General features: G+C 33.3%; 1 protein-coding gene across 6 annotated transcripts in view; it reads right to left on the bottom strand.

Annotated features, from left to right (window-relative positions):
- Positions 1–661: 661 nt before the first annotated feature.
- The window catches only part of LOC145293310 (uncharacterized), a gene marked incomplete at its 3' end in the record, with an annotated part of 166,094 nt that continues 147,427 nt past the window's right edge, over positions 662–19,328 (bottom strand). For all 6 annotated transcript variants that reach the window (XM_080139956.1, XM_080139955.1, XM_080139957.1 and 3 more), the window contains 3 exon segments: positions 662–780; positions 1,623–1,696; positions 13,345–13,438. In XM_080139956.1, coding sequence (XP_079996082.1) covers positions 662–780; positions 1,623–1,696; positions 13,345–13,438 — 287 coding nt within the window.

The raw sequence follows: 19,328 nt of genomic DNA, 5'->3' as shown, positions 1-19,328 counted from the left end.
CGCACCACCAAGCCCAATTCTTTACACGCCGCACCACCAAGCCCAATTCTTTACATGCCGCACCACCAAGCCCAATTCTTTACATGCCGCACCACCAAGCCCAATTCTTTACATGCCCTCACCACCAAGCCCAATTCTTTACATGCCCAATGATTTATATGCTCTCTCCACTCAGACTTTTTCAAGTTTTTTAAATATCCCACTTAATATTGTAGTCCAATTGATGCAATAAATCTACTGATCAATTTACATAATTTTTTGAATGTGATCTTTTTGTTCAATCATGGCTAAGTACATCATACAGATTTTTTTTTTTTATTATAAGACACGAACTGAAAATTCTTGGTTGTTGGACATTTTGAATTCTGTATGCGCATTTCGCGTTATCACTTTTATGTGTCATTTCAAATATACCAGATGACAACTAGTAAAAAACTGTATTTTTAAATCCTTTCCTGGATTGAAGAAGCAACTGCAGTCGTAAAAATTGAGTCAGCAAGAAGCCTTTCATTTTAAAAACATGAAAGATAACCCATGCGTGTTTTACAGCTAAAAAACTGGGAAGACGATTATTTAATACACAGTTGAAATGGAAATGGAATCATGCCGTCTTTTCGTGGCCGACAATTTTATTGTTCCACTCTGCATAATATCATCATACATACCTAAGCCGATCATCATCGATGCTGTCCACAATGAGATTTCGTTGATTGACAATAGCTATTTTCTGTTGTATTAGTGCTTCCTCTTTATTCTTCTCGGATTTTGTTTTCTTATCATCTAGGAATTGAAAAAAATAGATACAAGTTCGAAAATAAAACTACAGAGTGGACAAGAAATCAAGGGATTTTTTAATTGAATAAATTATTTTTAAATTGAATAAATTATTTTTTGACATATGACAAAGACAGTCGAGATTTGTTGGTAAAAAAAAAAAAGGAACAAAAAAAGGAAACTTAATTTAACCACAAAAAATAACATCTTTTAAATGATTTTCACTAATTTGTGTCTTTGCCAAAACCTTACCAATGATGGATTGCATGACTTAATTCAACAATTTGCTTTCCTGTTGCTTTCCTTAAATTCCTGTGGAGTTTTAGGGGTTTTGATGTAAATTTTTTCTTTGAGATACAAAGGAAGTAATCGATTGAAAAGAAAGAGATGGTGAAAAAGAGCAGCGGAAAAACACTGAGGATTTCCTGTGTTTTTCCGCTGCTCTTTACGAGAGAGCAAATCAGAGGATGAGAGAGAGAGAGAGAGAGACAGAGAGTGAAAGGGAGAAAGACAGTGGGTGAAATGGGGGGGGGGCACCACACCCACACCAATTTTGGCATGTTGAAAAACTTAGCAAGACAAACTACTAAAAAGAAAACTTAATACACTGAATCAATTTCAAATGTAATAAAAAGAATTTTCTTATATTTTTTCATTTTTAACGATTAAGTATGTGTGTTTGCTGTTCGATTGTTACTAAATACTGAACCAAAACAGGAGTTTAATTAAATGTTTAAATTAAGATTATTTTTTGTTCATTTGATTGATTTGGAAGCACCACCAAAAATATTTTGATCTAACAAATACTTTGTTCTAGCTTGAAAAACAGAAATTGTGAGATTACATACAAGATTTTTGCATGAGGATTTGTAATTCACTGTCAATTTGGAGCTGTTGTTCTTCAAGTTCCTGTTCTTGAGATCTGCAACAAAAGAAGATTACAAAATAAATGGATTAAAAAATAGGAGATTGAACGAGCAGTTATTCTAGTTGTTTGTTTAGTAATGAAAGTATTTTAAATGTATGCATAATAGATTTAGCTAGGATTCTACAAACACCATTTGTGCAGTTATGCAAGACAATGCACATTTTCATGTTAAACAAGCATTAAACAGTTTGCACATGTTGTCTAACAAATGTGTAGTTGGGTCCATGTTTGTTCTTGCTGGTGAGTGATCAAGAAACAAATCAACTAAAAGTTGTTTTTTTTTTATAAACATGTATGCTCCCTATTCTTACAGTTTTTTTATTGTCCAAGTGTGGAACATGAATCATTGTGATCATTGCTCCTCTATTAAACTCAAGATAAATCTATTCACTTATGGAAGCACAATGGCGACTTGTTAGGGTTTCAAAGGTTTTATTTTGACAGTTTTCTCTTTGGGGAGAGACCATGTAAATTATTTTGTACATAATTTTATTAACTTAGCCATAAAATATTTAATGCACACACAGTCTCAAGGCAATATTATAACAACACAAATATCAAAAGTAAAAAAAATATATTGTACTAGCATGGGTGCTCGGCGTCGCCCAGGTGTTTGGAAGCGTGTGTTGAGCAAAAAAGTTGTAGTAGGAAGGTAGGCTCGAACCTGTACCATGAAGGAAGGAAGGAAGGAACATGAAAGAAACGTGACATCTTTGCTGTTACGACCACCGCCAAACCGGAAGTGATATAGTTTTAAATTAAGGCTAGACAATCGAAAAGAGGGGATGACTTTCGAAAATATCAGTGGAAAAAGCGACCCCTCCCTGTAGAAAAGTGCTTAGTTGAGGGTGAAGAAAATGTTTTTAGCCAATTTTTTGGTAATTGTCATCTGAAGGGTCAAGCTTCAAAACGATACTGATCTTGTGAAAATCCATCATCTCTGTCGAAAGTTTTAGGCAGACATGCAAACATACATACATAGATTTATATATTTGTAGTTCAAATTTTCAACCCAAACCGATTAGAAGCTTGTCCTATCTCTGAATACCCTTTATGTAAAATTTCAAATGTTTAGACCAGAAATTGTTTGCAGTAATTTGGTAGAGACCGCAGAGGTCAATTTATTTTAAAATTTTACCCCTATTATGATCCCTTAACATTTATTGTTTTGGGCTCAAATCAAGTTATTAAGTTAGATCCATGTCCAAGGAAAATTTCAAGTGTTTAGACCCAAAATTGGCGGAGGAGTTTGGTAGAGTTCTCAAAGGTCAAATTGTTGAACTTTTACCCCTTAAACAGCCAAACTTCTGGCTGAAAACCGATTACAAAGATTTTCCCAAATTTCACTACCCTGTATATCAAATTTCGAGTCTGTAGACTGAAAATTGACAGAGTTATTGTATAGGGAAATGTGCACAGACAGAAACTTTCACTTTTTATATATTGTAACATATGCGATAAAAGTTGGGGAATTAATTAACAAATAGACGTGGGGTATGAAAGGAAATTACGATGAAAGCAAATATCGTTTACCTTTGTAACAAAAGGGGGGTATAAGGGAATTTACGAGAAAGCAAAATCCCAGTCTTTTATCACATATGTGACACGGATAAAACAAAACAAATGGATAGAGACACAAAAACGAACACAATAAAAATGCGAGAAAATAACGAGATAACGAACACTTTTCCAAATACAAAAATAGGTTTATTGAAGATAAAAAGGAAGAGTAACGAAAGAAAAAGAAATGTATTCAAAGTTATGGAATCTGAAGTATATCTACGCGTATTCGCGTATTGAAATGAATGAAACCCTTATCTCTGAGTGGCTTCTGGGCCTTGATAAGTGATGACCACCGTGTAAAAAAAAAAAAAAAAAAAAAAGTTTTTGTACTTACAGGTCTCTTTTGTTTTCCCCCCCCCCCTTTTTTTTGTTTCTTTTGCTTGTACGTTTCATAACTCGTCAACAACGCAGTTAATCCAAGATATTTCTTTTGGTGGGAAAAAGTTTGAATAGCAAATCCACGTTCTCCTTTCCTATTGTCCGCGTTTCATACATCCGTCTTTTTAATGAGGGATAAGAAGTCACATCATCCGCGTTCCCATAACATCTTTTTCGCATGAGAGGAAGAAATCGTCATCTCTTTCATAAGGAATAAAGCAGTCACATTCTCTCGCATGAGGGGAAGAAGGTCGCGTCATCCACGTTTCGTGTATCTATATCTCTTTTTCGGATGAGGGGAAGAAATCACCCCTCTCCTCTCACGAGGAAAGAGGCTTCTTAGCAGGTCGGTGACCAAACCAAAAGGAGAGCAACTTCTGCTAGTGTCCACTTAAAAAGGTGGGAAGGGGAAGCGAGATCACCTCGGTCCCCCCTTCCTCTCTGCTTCACAATCCGGTCTAAAAATAGACTTGACAAAATTTTTAGCCAATAAAATCTCTGCAAATCTCTGAATTTCCGGCTGTCTCAGATCTACTTTGATTTGGAGTTTCGAAGGAAGGATAGATTAGTAGGCCTTCGATCAGTTCAAAACAACTACTGCTGTTTAGCTTCCCTTTCGGCATCAAAATATAAAAACAAAAAAAAATGACATCTCTTGTCAGCCTAAAATGAAATATTTGAATTTTTTATTTAAATACATAATCTAATTTAAGGATTATGTCACAAGATATATAGATTAATAAAAATTAAACCTGCATAATTCATTCCACAGTTATATCTTAATTTGCTTTTAGTTTGTATTTATCTGCCACGCCTCTGCGTTCTATTGTCTTCTATAAATTACCTTAATATACACAGTAGATAATGCTTTAAGCAAACTACAAAAACCTCTTATTGTTTTTTTTTTAGATAATTTAAAGAATGTAATGAAGATTTTTTCTAAAATATCATACAATACGGAACTTATCACACCATCAGACTACACTGACGCAAGTATATATGTGTGTCAACTCAGCCCCATATTGCGTGCTGTATCTGAAAAGACACTATGCAACATAAAATATCTGAGATATCTGTGTGTGACATTGCCAAGCTAATCAAAAACCTTGGTTCCAGTAAAGCAACTGGCCCTGATGGCATTCTAATTATAATGCTAAGAAAGCTTCAACCAGAACTAGCTCCCACACTTAAAGCTGTTTAAGCATTGTCTTAATGAGAATTCCTTCCCAACACCCTGGAAGAATTCAGGTGATCTCTCATCTCCCTTTTAGTACAGACCAATAAGTCTCCTGTGTGTCACGAGTAAGTTGCTGGAATTTGTTAAATAGAGAAGTAGTCAACCACCTCAGTAAAACATAACCTTCTTAGTGACATGCAATATGGTTTCCATTCTGTTAGATCTACAGCAGATGTGTTTCAAGTTATATCTCATAGGATTAGTGTATCTCTCAACAGAGGCTTCCTTTCTGGGGCAATTGCTCTTGACAGTTCAAAGGCCTTTATAGGGCATGGCATAAAGGTCTACTTCACAAGATCTCCAGCTAGGGTATAGAAGGAAATGTCTTCTCAATTATTAAATCATTTCTCTCTGATAGGTTCATAAGAGTAATGGTTGATGGGCAGAAATCAGAAGTCCACAGTATTAATGCTCAGGGGTCCATCCTGGGCCCAACTCTCTCCCTGATCTACATCAATGATGTTCCAAATCACATCCTAAGATCATTCACAGACATTTATGCTGACAACACTACCATCTTTGGTAGTACACCAAAGGCCGTAAATATCCAAGTTCTCTGATTCTCTCTCCTCTGATCTTCAGCATGTGGTGCAATGAGGAAAGAGATGGCTGCTTAATTTTAATGCATCTAAAATAAAGATTCTATCTTTACATCAATGCTCTGATCCCCATCTGGCATCAATTGAAATGAATGACTTATCTTGTGGAAGCTCCATGTTTTGACAAGCTTCTGAGTCTGACCTTTACTCCCGATCTGAAATGGAACATGTACATCAAATCTGTTACCATGGTCGCTGGAAGAATGTGGGATCCTATCACTCCAGTACATATCTTACTGCTGATGCAATTCTCTACCTATATAAGAGCCAAGTACATCCAAGGATGGAATACTACTGCTATATCTAAGCAGGAGCTACTAGAATACCTTATCCTGCCATGACAGAGTTCAAAGTAGACTTTGTAGCCTAGTGGTGGATGCCGTTTCCTCTTCCCTGCAAACTCTTTCCCCACAGAAGATACGTTGCGAGCTTATCCCTGCTTTACCATTATTCCATGGCAAGTGCTCGTCTGAGCTCCAATCTATGGTCCTTCCCTCACCAAACTTTCACAAAAAAACACTCGTCTAGTTGAAACTACTATCAATAATTTTCCCCACTCTTTATCTGTGCCTAAACCTAAATGTAGATTCCATGAACAAAGCTTCTTTCTTAGAACTGCACACCTGTGAACTCTTTTCAGTTTTTCCAGCTAACTACAATATGGTCGTCTTCAAGTCCAACGTAAACAAGTTCTTGATGAGCTGTTCCCCTTAAGTAATCCAATTTACCAAATTTTCACTATTAATGATTATTACACCACAAAAACTGGCTTGGATTCTCTACTCACACAGATGCAGCGGACAGCCCAACTCATAGTTTCGCTATATCTCACTCCCTATCACAAATGGTTACGTGTCCAACCCGTTTCCCTGACCAGCAAGAATAACAAGCATCACTTCTAGATCTGTTTTTGATGACAGTTCCCGAGGATTGTACAACAAATGCTGACAGCCCACTCGGGAACGCTGAACATGCAGTGATAATGGTAGAAATTGCCCTAAATTCTAGACCCAAAACTGAAGAGCCAGTGCTCAAAACAACGAGATATTATAAAAAGGCTGATTGGGAAGCCATCAGAGATCTTATCAGAGATGCCCCATGGGGAAATATTTTTTCTCTTCCTGCTGAACAGTGTGCAAATGAGACCACTGAATAGTTCAAAACAGCAATGGAAGCACATGTTCCCATGCGGAAATTTTATAGCAAGCCCCACTCTCCCCAATGGTTTACTTGGACTTGCGCAACTGCCATTGCTCAAAGGCAGCATGCATACCGCAGATTTAACCGACATAAGTCGGTTCAAACAAACAGAAGTATATAGAAGCTAGAAGTAATGTTAAGAAAGAAATAGCGACAGCTAAGAGAGAATTTACTGAAACCACTAAAAAACGCATCAAAGCACAAAAATTAGGAAATCGTGACTTCTGGAAAATCTACAACAGTGCAGTAAATAATGAGCAATCAACAATTCCCCCACTAACCAACAATCACGAGGTTGTTTGCTCAGCAACCGACAAGGCTAACATGTTTGTCAGCCGGTTTGCCTTAAACTCCACACTGGACCCTACCAACCACCCCCTGCCTGACTTTCCTTTGCGGACAGACGCCACGCTAGATGATCTAAAAATCACCCCTGCTCAGGTACACGCTATCATAAAAAACCTTGACACTTCAAAAGCATGTGGACCTGATCTCATCCCAGCTGTGCTATTAAAAAAGTGCTCAGCCGAAGTAGTTCCAGTTCTCTCCAAACTCTACAACAAATGCCTTAATGAATCATGCTTTCCGGGCTGTTGGAAAACTGCTTCTGTGGTACCAATATTCAAGAATTCTGACGAAAGAACTGACCCATCAAATTATCGCCCCATTAGCCTCCTCCCACTTTTCGCCAAAATATTCGAGACCATAATTAACCATGCTCTAGTCCGGCACCTTACAGATGCTAAACTTCTGACTGACAAACAATATGGATTTAGACATGCCCGTTCCACAGCTGACATCCTCACTGTAATCTCTGAACGTATATACCATTCACTGGACAAAGCAGGGGAGGGCAGAGCGGTAGCTCTAGATATATCTAAGGCTTTTGACAGGGTATGGCACAAGGGTCTCCTCAGGAAAATTAAATCATACAGTATCACTGGTAGAATACTTAACATAATTAAATCCTTCTTAGATAAGAGAAAAATCCAGGTTGTCCTTGACAGTCGTATGTCTAAACAGTGTGATATAAATGCGGGAGTGCCTCAGGGGTCAATTCTTGGACCTCTATTGCTCCTAATATTTATTAATGACCTCCCCGACAAAACTGCCTCTGAGATGGGTATATATGCTGATGACACTACACTCTATAACAGGCATGACAGGAAAACAATGAACACATATCTAAAGAAATGGCAAAAACACTAGAGGATGTAGTGGAATGGGGACATAAATGGATGGTCACATTCAATGCTGCCAAGACTAAACTGGTTTCCTTCAATAATTACAAGAAACCTTCTCTGCCACCAATAGAAATGGCCAGTGTCTGAGAGTACATCTTTCAAACTGCTTGGCCTAACGTTCACAGGAAACATGAGTTGGAACAATTATATTGAAAACATTGCCAGGGTCACTGCGAAAAAGGTAGGCTCTCTCTACTGTGCTAGAAAACTGCTGACACCTGAAAGTATCCTGTACCTCTATAAGACCACCATTCGCCCATGTATGGAGTATTGTTGTCACATTTGGGCCGGTGCATCTGCTACTAGTCTCTCGCTCCTAGACAAGGTTAAAAAAAGAGTCGCCAATCTGATAGGCCCTGAACTGGCATCTAAGCTTCAGCCTCTGTCCCATCGACGAAATGTTGCATTCCTCTGCCTGTTCTACAAGTATTTTAATGGTGAATGCTCTGACGAACTGCAGACACTTGTGCCCCCACGACATAGACACCCTTGACAAACCCAACAGGCAGCTAAATCTCACCCCCACACAGTAGAGATCCCTAGATGTAAAAGATCTTTCTACTTCAGTCGTTTCTTCCCCAGAACCGCTAGACTCTGGAATTCTATTTCAAGTTCCTGCTTCCCCAACTGTACTGACATGCAGAAGTTCAAGTGCAACGTGAACCGACATCTTGCTGCCCAAATCCCAACATAGTGCCCCAGTAGTTGCTGCCCCTGATAGTAGCCCCCTACACCAAAGTGGCAATACACCTTGTTTGGGGTGAAAATGTAATTTAAAAAAAAAAAAAAAAAAAAAAAAAACTGTACACTAATTAACCCTTATCCTCGGGTGGCCTCTGGGTCTTGATAAATTGTGACTCCTATGTAAAAAAAAAAAAAAAAAAGCACTCACCCTAGATAGGTTGAACTAGCTTCCTCCAAAGGAGAAAGTGTCAAGAGAATATTAAATTAACAACTCGTTCCCAGTCGCATGTATATTCTGTTCAGGGGAGTTGATGATAATAGCAGTTCTTGCAGGGAGGTGTCACCATCCTCTACATACAGTACCTGGTATTCCTAAATGGTCACCCATCTGATACTGACCAGGACCAATGTTTCTTAAACTTGGCGATCTAATGAGAACTGATGTGTTAATGTGATTAACTGATGAAAGTAAGAACACAATGCAATATTTAAAGTAGCTGAAAAATTTTTTTTAAATAAATATTATATTAATGAAAGACTAGCGAGACCTGTGGAAATTCCACAGGGAACTCATTCATATGTTATGTATTGATGTTAGCATTCTGTAGATGTTTAGTGTAAATGGAGATGCTCTTATATTATTGTAGCTCTTTTGTTAAAACTGCAAAAGTATTTATCTAAACTAACAGGGGCGCCCGACGTAGCACGGTCATAAAGTACGCTTAAATATATTTTAATTCCTGCAGATTTTGTATATATAATCATAGAGTTAATGTCCTATCGATTTTTATATTTTATAAAGTTGTGATTTCAAAAATAAAAAAATATGACTTGGGTGCATCAGCTTGAATTGAAATCGAAACTTATAAAAAAAAAATGTGTGTGTGTATATATATATATATATAAACTGGAGTTCCTTCAACTATAATCGAAACCAAAATTTATGAAGAATTCTTGCTTGATAAAATTATTTATAAAAAATAGATTACTGGAGTGCCATTAGCTATAATTGAAACCAAAACTTATAAAAAATTCTTCGTAAAATTCCTTATTACAAGAAATGGAAATCCATAACAATTAAATGACAGTCACTCGGATGTAAGTGTGACACACCAAATACGCTATTCTATTAAAATTCTATTAAAATTCTATTAATAAAAGATGAATCTGCATTAGAAATCTTCATTTGCTTTAGTTTGTGTCGATCTGTTACATTTTTGTATTGTATTGCCTTCTATAAATACCTGTATATACACACTAGACAATGCTTCAAGCAAACTATATTAACCTCTTATTGTTTTTATATTTTACTAGACTACCCGTGACCCGTTGGGTCAGTATGTTATATTAGCTATGGAATTCATGTATGAGCATGACACTTGTGACGTAAAGAAAATATTTTTTTTTTTTTTTACATAACAGAAACATTTCTATGAAAGTTTATTAAAATGAAAAATCACGGACGGATCACTCAAACAAGAAAAAGAAAATCCTCCCTATTCGTGTAAAGTTACCTGTTTTTCCGAATAATCACTCAAAAAAATCAAACATTAAACATGATTTTCCTACGAATTGAACGCCGACGAAAGTCATTTAGCAGCAAAAACGCATATGAATCTACGGATGAGAAATATAAGAATGAAAAACCCATATTGGAATCCTTCAACCAAGTTATAGAAACTTAAAATCTAAAAAAAAGATAATTAATAAAACCTGAAGCAAAAAATAAAACCTAAATAAATAAAATAAAACTAATATTGAAACAGATTAGTAAATGTGTCAAAAAAAAAATCACCGTTCTCACAACTATTTTATATCTAGAAATGTAAACAAAAAATAAAAAAGGAAGGAAGGAAAAGGGACGGATAGAGAGTAATAGTAGTCTTGGCTTTACAGCAATTGTTCTTATGTTTGTGAACAGGTTAAAGTTGTTTAGTTGTAATAAAAAATAGATGCAAAACACCCCCACTCTTCCCATGTTAAATAATAATTTCGAAATAACATTAATATTTCAGTGCGCAGGTCAAAATCTGCAAAAGAAGCGATTTGTGTTTATTTGCTTATGTTGTTATGGGTTAATGTTTATGCGCGCATGCGCAACCGGATGTCATAAACCGGCGGAAAGTGGGGTACATCATTCGTTACAAGGTCATTTGAGTTTTATAATTATATAGCGTCAAACTTTTTTTCCACAAGATCTTTATATAAATAGACTAAAAAAAACAAACACAAATTATGGTCACTGGGTTTTCTAATTAATATAAAGTTAGGTATGAGTATGTATTTCTATGAAGAGAATTCATTTCTAAACTAATTAACTGTTTGGTATGAATTTTGGAACACAGCTGCTAATGGGTAATATAAGCTATATGTTTTGTTTTTATTTAGTTTTATAGAAAATTAGCAAGGTGACCTGACATTTCCCAGGACTGAATGATGATTAACAAATGTTCCCCATTTTTAATATTTTATTGTCATCAAAATCCGTGAAATTATTTTTTCAATCAAATCAGTTTATTGCCTGTTCTAGTTGTGGACCCAACACATTACACCGGTCTCCCCACAGTTACTTCGTCCACAATACATTGTAGTTTACATTTCACTGTAGAGAACCCATGATTAATTTTATAAAATTATTTTTCTGTAATGGCTTGAATTAAAGTTTAAAATGCAAAAGTCAAGTATCATGGTTCAATTGTTCTCTAAGCAGAAACGTTCATTTCGAATGTCTTTGTCTATTCAAAAAAACCTCCTGTTTATTTTATAAGCCGGGCCCTTCTGCTTGTGAGGTAATAAAACTTCAAATTTACTTTTGATGTTACGCTGTATGAAAGTGGTAACTCATCAAAATCAGACTGTTCTTTCTTTAATCGGATTTTTGCAATTATCGATTTTTGATACTTATCGGAGGCATTCTGAGACTAAACCCATTTAAGAACACTCCCAGACATATAAAATAGATCTGTGTGAAATTTTTAAAAATTCAGTGCAACCGTTTGGGAGTCCATAGGGAATAAACACATAAGGTGCTTTTTATATATAAGTAACAAGGATGGGGGGGGGGGACCCTTTGTAAAAATTCAGAAATCACCGTGGGTTGTAAAATTTTAGCAACAAGTTTTAGATATCAATTCATATCCCTTAAATTGCACTTTCTTTGAATTGTTGTATCGGGTTTTTTTAAGGGGGCATAATATAGACATAACTTTTTTTAAGGGGCATAATATAGACATAACTTTTTTTAAGGGGCATAATATAGACATACCATTTTTTAAGGGGCATAATATAGACATACCATTTTTTAAGGGGCATAATATAGACATACCATTTTTTAAGGGGGCATAATATAGACATACCATTTTTTAAGGGGGCATAATATAGACATAACTTTTTTTAAGGGGGCATAATATAGACATAACTTTTTTTAAGGGGGCATAATATAGACATAACTTTTTTTAAGGGGCATAATATAGACATAACTTTTTTTAAGAGGGCATAATATAGACATAACTTTTTTTAAGGGGGCATAATATAGACATAACTTTTTTTAAGGGGGCATAATATAGACATAACTTTTTTTAAGGGGGCATAATATAGACATAACTTTTTTTAAGGGGGCATAATATAGACATAACTTTTTTTAAGGGGGCATAATATAGACATAACTTTTTTTAAGGGGCATAATATAGACATAACTTTTTTTAAGGGGCATAATATAGACATAACTTTTTTTAAGGGGCATAATATAGACATACCATTTTTTAAGGGGCATAATATAGACATAACTTTTTTAAGGGGGCATAATATAGACATAACTTTTTTTAAGGGGGCATAATATAGACATAACTTTTTTTAAGGGGCATAATATAGACATAACTTTTTTTAAGGGGCATAATATAGACATAACTTTTTTTAAGGGGCATAATATAGACATAACTTTTTTTAAGGGGCATAATATAGACATAACTTTTTTTAAGGGGCATAATATAGACATAACTTTTTTTAAGGGGCATAATATAGACATAACCTTTTTTAAGGGGCATAATATAGACATACTATTTTTTAAGGGGGCATAATATAGACATAACTTTTTTAAGGGGGCATAATATAGACATAACTTTTTTTAAGGGGCATAATATAGACATAACATTTTTTAAGGGGCATAATATAGACATAACTTTTTTTAAGGGGGCATAATATAGACATAACTTTTTTTAGGGGGCATAATATAGACATAACTTCCCAATTGAAAATTTTAAAATATTCAGATTGAATTTCATCCATAATAATTAGATAGCAACGTTTTTTTTTAATTTCAACTTAGTCGCAAGATCTCTTAAGCTTAAGCATTAAATTCTAGAATCAGAATAATCTAATGGATTTTTTTCAAAGTTGAAAACATGCTTGGACAGAGTGCTTTCCCTTGAACTGGAAAGAAAATAACATCCGGGTCTTTCACACATGCAGTGAAAGACGCCATCAATATAGCAGTGAAGCGCATGTGTACATACAATAATAAATCAGTTTTAATTATTCCCTTGAGCTTTGTTTGTTCATTACAAGGATTCTAGACATAAGGTTTAGTAGCACCATATCTTGATTTTTTTTGTAAGAGGATACATTTTTTATTTTTATTGTAAGGGGATTTTTTTTCTAAGAGGATTCGGAAGTGGTGCAAAACTGGGATGGGTAGTTTTCTAGTTTTGTATAAACGAAACGAAGAAAAAATAAACTTACTCATAGATTAAATTATTTTCCCTGCGGACAAGTTCGTTCTTTTCATTGATGATATGAAACCATTCAACCATGTAAGCTTCCTCATCTTCAGTTGCTAAAGAAAGGATTTAAAAAATTGAATCAGACAAGAATAAATTGTAAAAGAAATTCAGTATTACAAAACGAAAAATAAACTGCAAAAAAAAAATAAAAATAAAAATAAAGCAGAAAAATAAAGCATAGAAAAAAACAAAACAAAAAAATATTTGTAATATTCATTTTTTTTTTTTTCCATAATTCAAATAAAAATTAAAATAGTATTAAAAAATATTTATAATATTAGAATAAAACCAAAACCAACAAAAATAAAATTAAAAAGATTTTTAAAAATTCAGCCTTGAGAGTTGCAGCAGATTTGGGGTGAGGTCATGTTAAACATCCTTCATCAGAGAAGGATGCTGTAGTTTGCTTGAAGCATTGTGCGTAGTGTGTAAGAAGTTGAATACTTTTTGTAAGCGATGGTGACAATGCAGTTTGATTGAAGACATTGATATAAGATAATGGTAAATTGATGGAATGACAATACTGAAGAATTCAATTTTTTACCAACAGTATTCTGAATCAAAATGATACAGAATGGTGTCATATTGTTTTTAGTAATTTCTTTTGAAAATTTACAGTGTATACTCCTTTTTCATATTCACATCTCAATTAGATTCAGCGAGTATTTTCGCATAGAAGCCTTGAGCCAGAATCGAGGAAATTATGAGAAGAGAACTTCATTTAAACCAGACAATCAAGAGTTACGATCTTTGTGGGCTCCTTGGAAAAGTTTGCTAAACAACAGCCATAATGTGTTTTTTTTTTAAAGCAGCAACAGCTGCAACATACTGCTTTATCGATCAAAGTCAAAATTAAGAAATTATATATTTAATATATATATATATATATATATATATATATACACACACACAGCAAATCACGGGTCGTCTATTTTCTGTAATCCTTTTATTTCATTATTTACGAAGTCATATAGAATTTTCCTGATATCTTCCACCCATTCTAGTGGATGATTTCGTTCTTTTCTGATGTCATAATTATAAGAAATATTGACCCAACAGATCATGCATGGTTTACTTTGATTATAAAACTATTTTGTACAATTTATCAACAGTAAATTACAAGTTTACTTTTAAATAGATTTTCCATCCTAACAAACGTTTTCTTAAATTTTTGTACAAAAAAAATGGTGATATTTCAACAGATCCTATTCTACAATTGAATCGGTTTCGACTTTAGTCCATTTAGAACAACAGTTCCTAATTTCTATCTCCTCAACCACTAGAAAACATTTGATAAGTTCTTGTACCTTTACAATAGTAATATCTGGTTTGAAGATGACAAAAGCGAATATAAACTCAATTTACTTAAACTCATTTTTAATATAAAAAAATTAAACAATTTGATATACAATTAAATTACGATTTTACTGACTTTTTTCTTCCGGCTTTTCTTTTATTTATATCATTGTTTTTTTTTTTTTTCTGATGGCAATATGCATGTCTCCAAGCAATTTTGTCTTGATTGCCAAAACAGAATCCTGACTTATATATGCTTTCAGAAATGAGATAAGAACATTGAGTGTGCAAACTTTAAAATAATCCTGAGCAATAGATGCCTTTCATGAATTCAATTGCCTACGTTGATCAAATGCTGTGCATTCACAATTAATCAAAATGGCTGCTCTATTAAAAAAAAAAAAAAAAAAAAAAACAGCAAAAAATTATACATGTATACTGTAAATTTTAAGTCCTTAAACTAAATTTTTGCACTTTCTTAAACATTGTCCAATGCGCCCAGAGGACGCATGCATCCTCGGTTGACAATGTCATAACATGACCTCCAGATGTTTTACAAGTGTTGCCATCTAGAAAAGGGAGATAATAAATTCATTAATACTCACCTGTACTTTTTCTAAAAAGGAAACAAAATGGAAGATAAAAACAGAATAATATTTTTTTAAATATGTCAACGTTTTATATAAATTAAATATATTAATATTTTCTTGAAAATCACTTTAATACAAGAATGGCAAGATCAGGAATCACAATTTTTTAGGAATTCAAATTATCACAAGAAAAGAAAACCTGAATAAAATATAAATAATCATTAAAAAAAAAAAGAAATGTGTTTCACTTCATCATGTAGTTGTCCAGTAACTTTTTTCTTTTAGTATTTTTTTATTTATTTTTTGGCGATCTTGTGTATTTACCAAACCAAGTGATTTCTGGTTTTGAAACAAGTCAGAAGTGAACAGTATTACTTAATCTGAAAACCCTGATGAAAATCTAGGTCAATACATAATACACAGAAACTGATTATTTTCATTGAAATGTGTTTATTAAATTAAATGGGAAAAAAATGAATGTATATTTCCTTTACATAGTTAAAAATATTAATTTTTACAATAAATTAAATTAAGCACAATGAAAAGAAAGTGTGCATTTGTCCAAAAATAATTTACCTACATAATAAATATGAATGCTTATTTAACATAATATAAAGACCCTCGCTATATATTAAGCGATACTTTACTTCCGGTGAGTTTTAAAACTAAAAAATTGGTTGGATCAGTAAATACGCAGAATCACCATTTTATTTTTTTTTACATTCATTCACTCCAAAGAAGACATATTGCTAGCAAGACATCTATGATGAGGGGATAGATTTATAAGTTGGCAGACCTCAATCAAAGGTAGCATTAAGAAAAGCTGCGCTATCAACAATTGTATAATGTCAAGATAACTGTAGTGCACTTATCGGACTTTTTAGAGACACGATCTGATAAATCCTTGGCTAAAAGTCTACTTGTATGAATGTTAGTTCTTAACAGTCAACAAACACCCACTTTGTCCAACCCACTATCCAAAAATAATATGCAAAGTTCACCCAACTTCAGGGTTCTTATTACAGATCAGTGGCATGCAGATGGAGGCGTGTGTGTGATAGTCCCAAGCATCTAAATTAAGAAGGGAAGACATCCAATCATTTTCAAACTATGTCCCTTTTTCATAATATTTCACAGTAGTCTTTGGGGTCATACAATCAAATAGCTGACCTGGGCATTACCAGACTGCTGTACATCAATTTTTGAGATAGAAACAAGAAAACAGAATGTGCAACCAAAGGGTATATTTATATAACATATGGTTATATAACATGTGGTTATATAACATATGGTTATATAACATGTTGGTAAAATTTAAACTTGGAGAAAAGTAGTCAGCACTAAACTATCTGACGCATTCGAATCACAATTTTTTGTTGTCACAAACAAAAAAGTAAAGGGGATGAAAGTGAAATTTTAATGGGTCATTAATTAATCATCAATTAATCTTAATGTAGGTCATCAGAGCATCCACCATTAAAATACTCGTAAAACGGGCAGTGGAATGCAACGGATAGTGTGGGACCTGTTAGGAACTTGTATTAATCATATCTACCTCATATGTTTCCTTTAAGTTTTTTTGTAGTTGGTTAAGGCAAACTTTTAATAAGTGTATATGTGCAAATTGTCCCCCCCTCAAAAAAAAAAAAAAAAAAAAAAAAAAAAAAAAAAAAAAAAAACGTACAAAATACTTTTGGCATCGACCCCCCCCCAACCATAGATTGCCTATTTTTATAGAACAATATCCAGTATTCCTATTCTCTAACTGTATTACATTGCTTTTTAGTCGACCGCTGCTTGTTTAACATATATGCTATTATTACTTCATTTTCATCTGTGAGCGCTCTTTCTTTGTTCATCAACTTAATATCTTTGAGTACTACAAACATAATACGAATGGAGGGGAAACTATATTCCTTTTGGAAGAGTTACAAAAAACTTGTTCTAAATAGTTAATTTTTTTTGTTTGTTTTTTGAATTATTATTTGATTCATTTATTTTTGCTTAGCAGGAGTGCAGAACTATTTGGCATAACATCCAAGCAACATTTATTTTATTTAGCATGAAAAACCTGTAAATCTTGTCAGATCAGGCATCTAGGACACAGAGACTCCAAAACCTGTGTTCTACATAGTCTCTCAGTTATCTTGAGTCAATCTGTTATTGAATCAAGAATTTGTAGAAGAGCATGCTAGCAGAGGTGTAAAAATACATGGTATGGTATCAAGGCATGGGGTTACTGTATTTGGAGTGATGTTCATCAACTTACTTAATCTTTAACTGCCTTCAATGTGGCTACATTTGACATAATGGAGATTAATGATATTTTTCAATTAATTATTTTAATTTAGTTTAGGCATATTCGATGCTGTAAACTAATGATTCAAAAAGACATTTTAAAAACAAATATTAATCCTTTGAAATATTAGGCCTGAAAGAAGAGAAAAAAATAACAACTTTAATGATATCAAATAAAAAAAAATATTTCCTGTGCATCAAACGAGTCTCTAATACCAAATAGGGCATAACAATCATACTAGTGTAGGAAGAAGCACATTATTAGCTTGCATAGTCTTGTGTGTGTGTGGTTGTTATGAATTTTATCTCAATTCGAAAAATCAGGTAAAACGCCAAACTAGTACAGATAAAAATCATCTGGAAAACTTGTATCAAAATGAGAGGAAAATAAATTAACTAATTCTACTAGTAACAAGGCAAAGAATTGGGAAAGATTCTAAAAATTTCCGTAGAGAAAAATTTAAGGAAAGAAAATGGAAAAAAAAAACAAAAAAAAAAACAGGAGGAAAAGAAAAACTGGGATAAAATAAGCAAAAAAGGCACGTTTTGAGGTTGCAAATGGATAAAAATAAATGCAAAAATTTTAATAGCAAAATTTCACTGCAGCTGTAGAAAACAAAATATATATAAAAACAAGTATTTAACAATTATTTTAATATTTATTATTTTATATTTAAATATGTAACAAAGTTGTATGAGCGACACGTTTCGAAAAATTGAAAAGAACAAACTGCTCAAATCCCATCGCATGTTTGACATTTTACATTGCAATCTAATTCGCACAGACACTCAAATAGTTTTGTGTTGATTTTTAGTTTAAAGGGAGATAATAGAGGAACAGTTGGCTAACAATATGGTGAAATATTCGAGACATGGAAATACATTAAGGGAATAACTAGAACTGAAATCTAAGCAAGAATAACAATTCTGATGACAATAAGAAAATTGTATATGTTGAAAATAAAAATCAATGTGTATGCAAATTTACTTACAAAAAATCTGATCAGTGGCGACACATCACCCAAAGAATAATATACAACAATCTGATTCTGTTCTTTGTTTGAATGTGTGAAAATGATAATCTATGTACGAACAGGAAATGTCTTAGCTTATTATTATTATTATATAAATTTAAAAAGAAAAAAAAATATCACAATAATCAATGCGTTTATGGTCTATTTAAAAGAAAACTCAACAATTATGAAGTACTAACAGATTAAACACTGATTGGAAGACATCTGAAGTTTGCTTTCATTTTGTTTTTAGGCAACAAATAAAAATGACCAAATTAACTTCTACAGTTTTAGGGCAAAAAAAAAAAAAAAAACTTAAAAGGTATTTTCATAAAAGATATGGTTTGGTTGTTTTTTGTTTTTTTTTACAACTAGCAAACCTTTTGGGTTATTTAATGTTGAATCTAGTAATTTTGGAAAAGGTTTTATGCTTCAAATTCTTTATATCTTTAAATATCTTTTTCATGGTGTTTAGTTTTTTTTTGTTTTAAGAAAATTGTTATTTATGACTATGTTTAGTTTGGTTGTTTTGTAGGGGAAATTTGTTGTTTTTGGCTTTGCAAAACATGATTGAGTTTTGCAAAGACAAAAACATTTGGTGCATTTTAGGTTAGAAAAGTAAGATTAATGAAATACTTGATAAAATGGCAAAGGAGTTGACGCAATAAATGGTAAATAAAATGTGGGAAAAGGTTTACGATTTTAAATCATTTTAAAGCAATACTTACAGTCCAAATCATATTTAC

Source organism: Euprymna scolopes, chromosome 14 (assembly GCF_053919585.1).
Source record: "Euprymna scolopes isolate OS-2025 chromosome 14, ASM5391958v1, whole genome shotgun sequence".
In the NCBI taxonomy this organism is placed as follows: Eukaryota; Metazoa; Mollusca; class Cephalopoda; order Sepiida; family Sepiolidae; genus Euprymna; species Euprymna scolopes.
The sequence above is the reverse complement of the archived record's forward strand: the minus strand, read 5'-3'. Positions and strand labels throughout refer to the sequence as shown.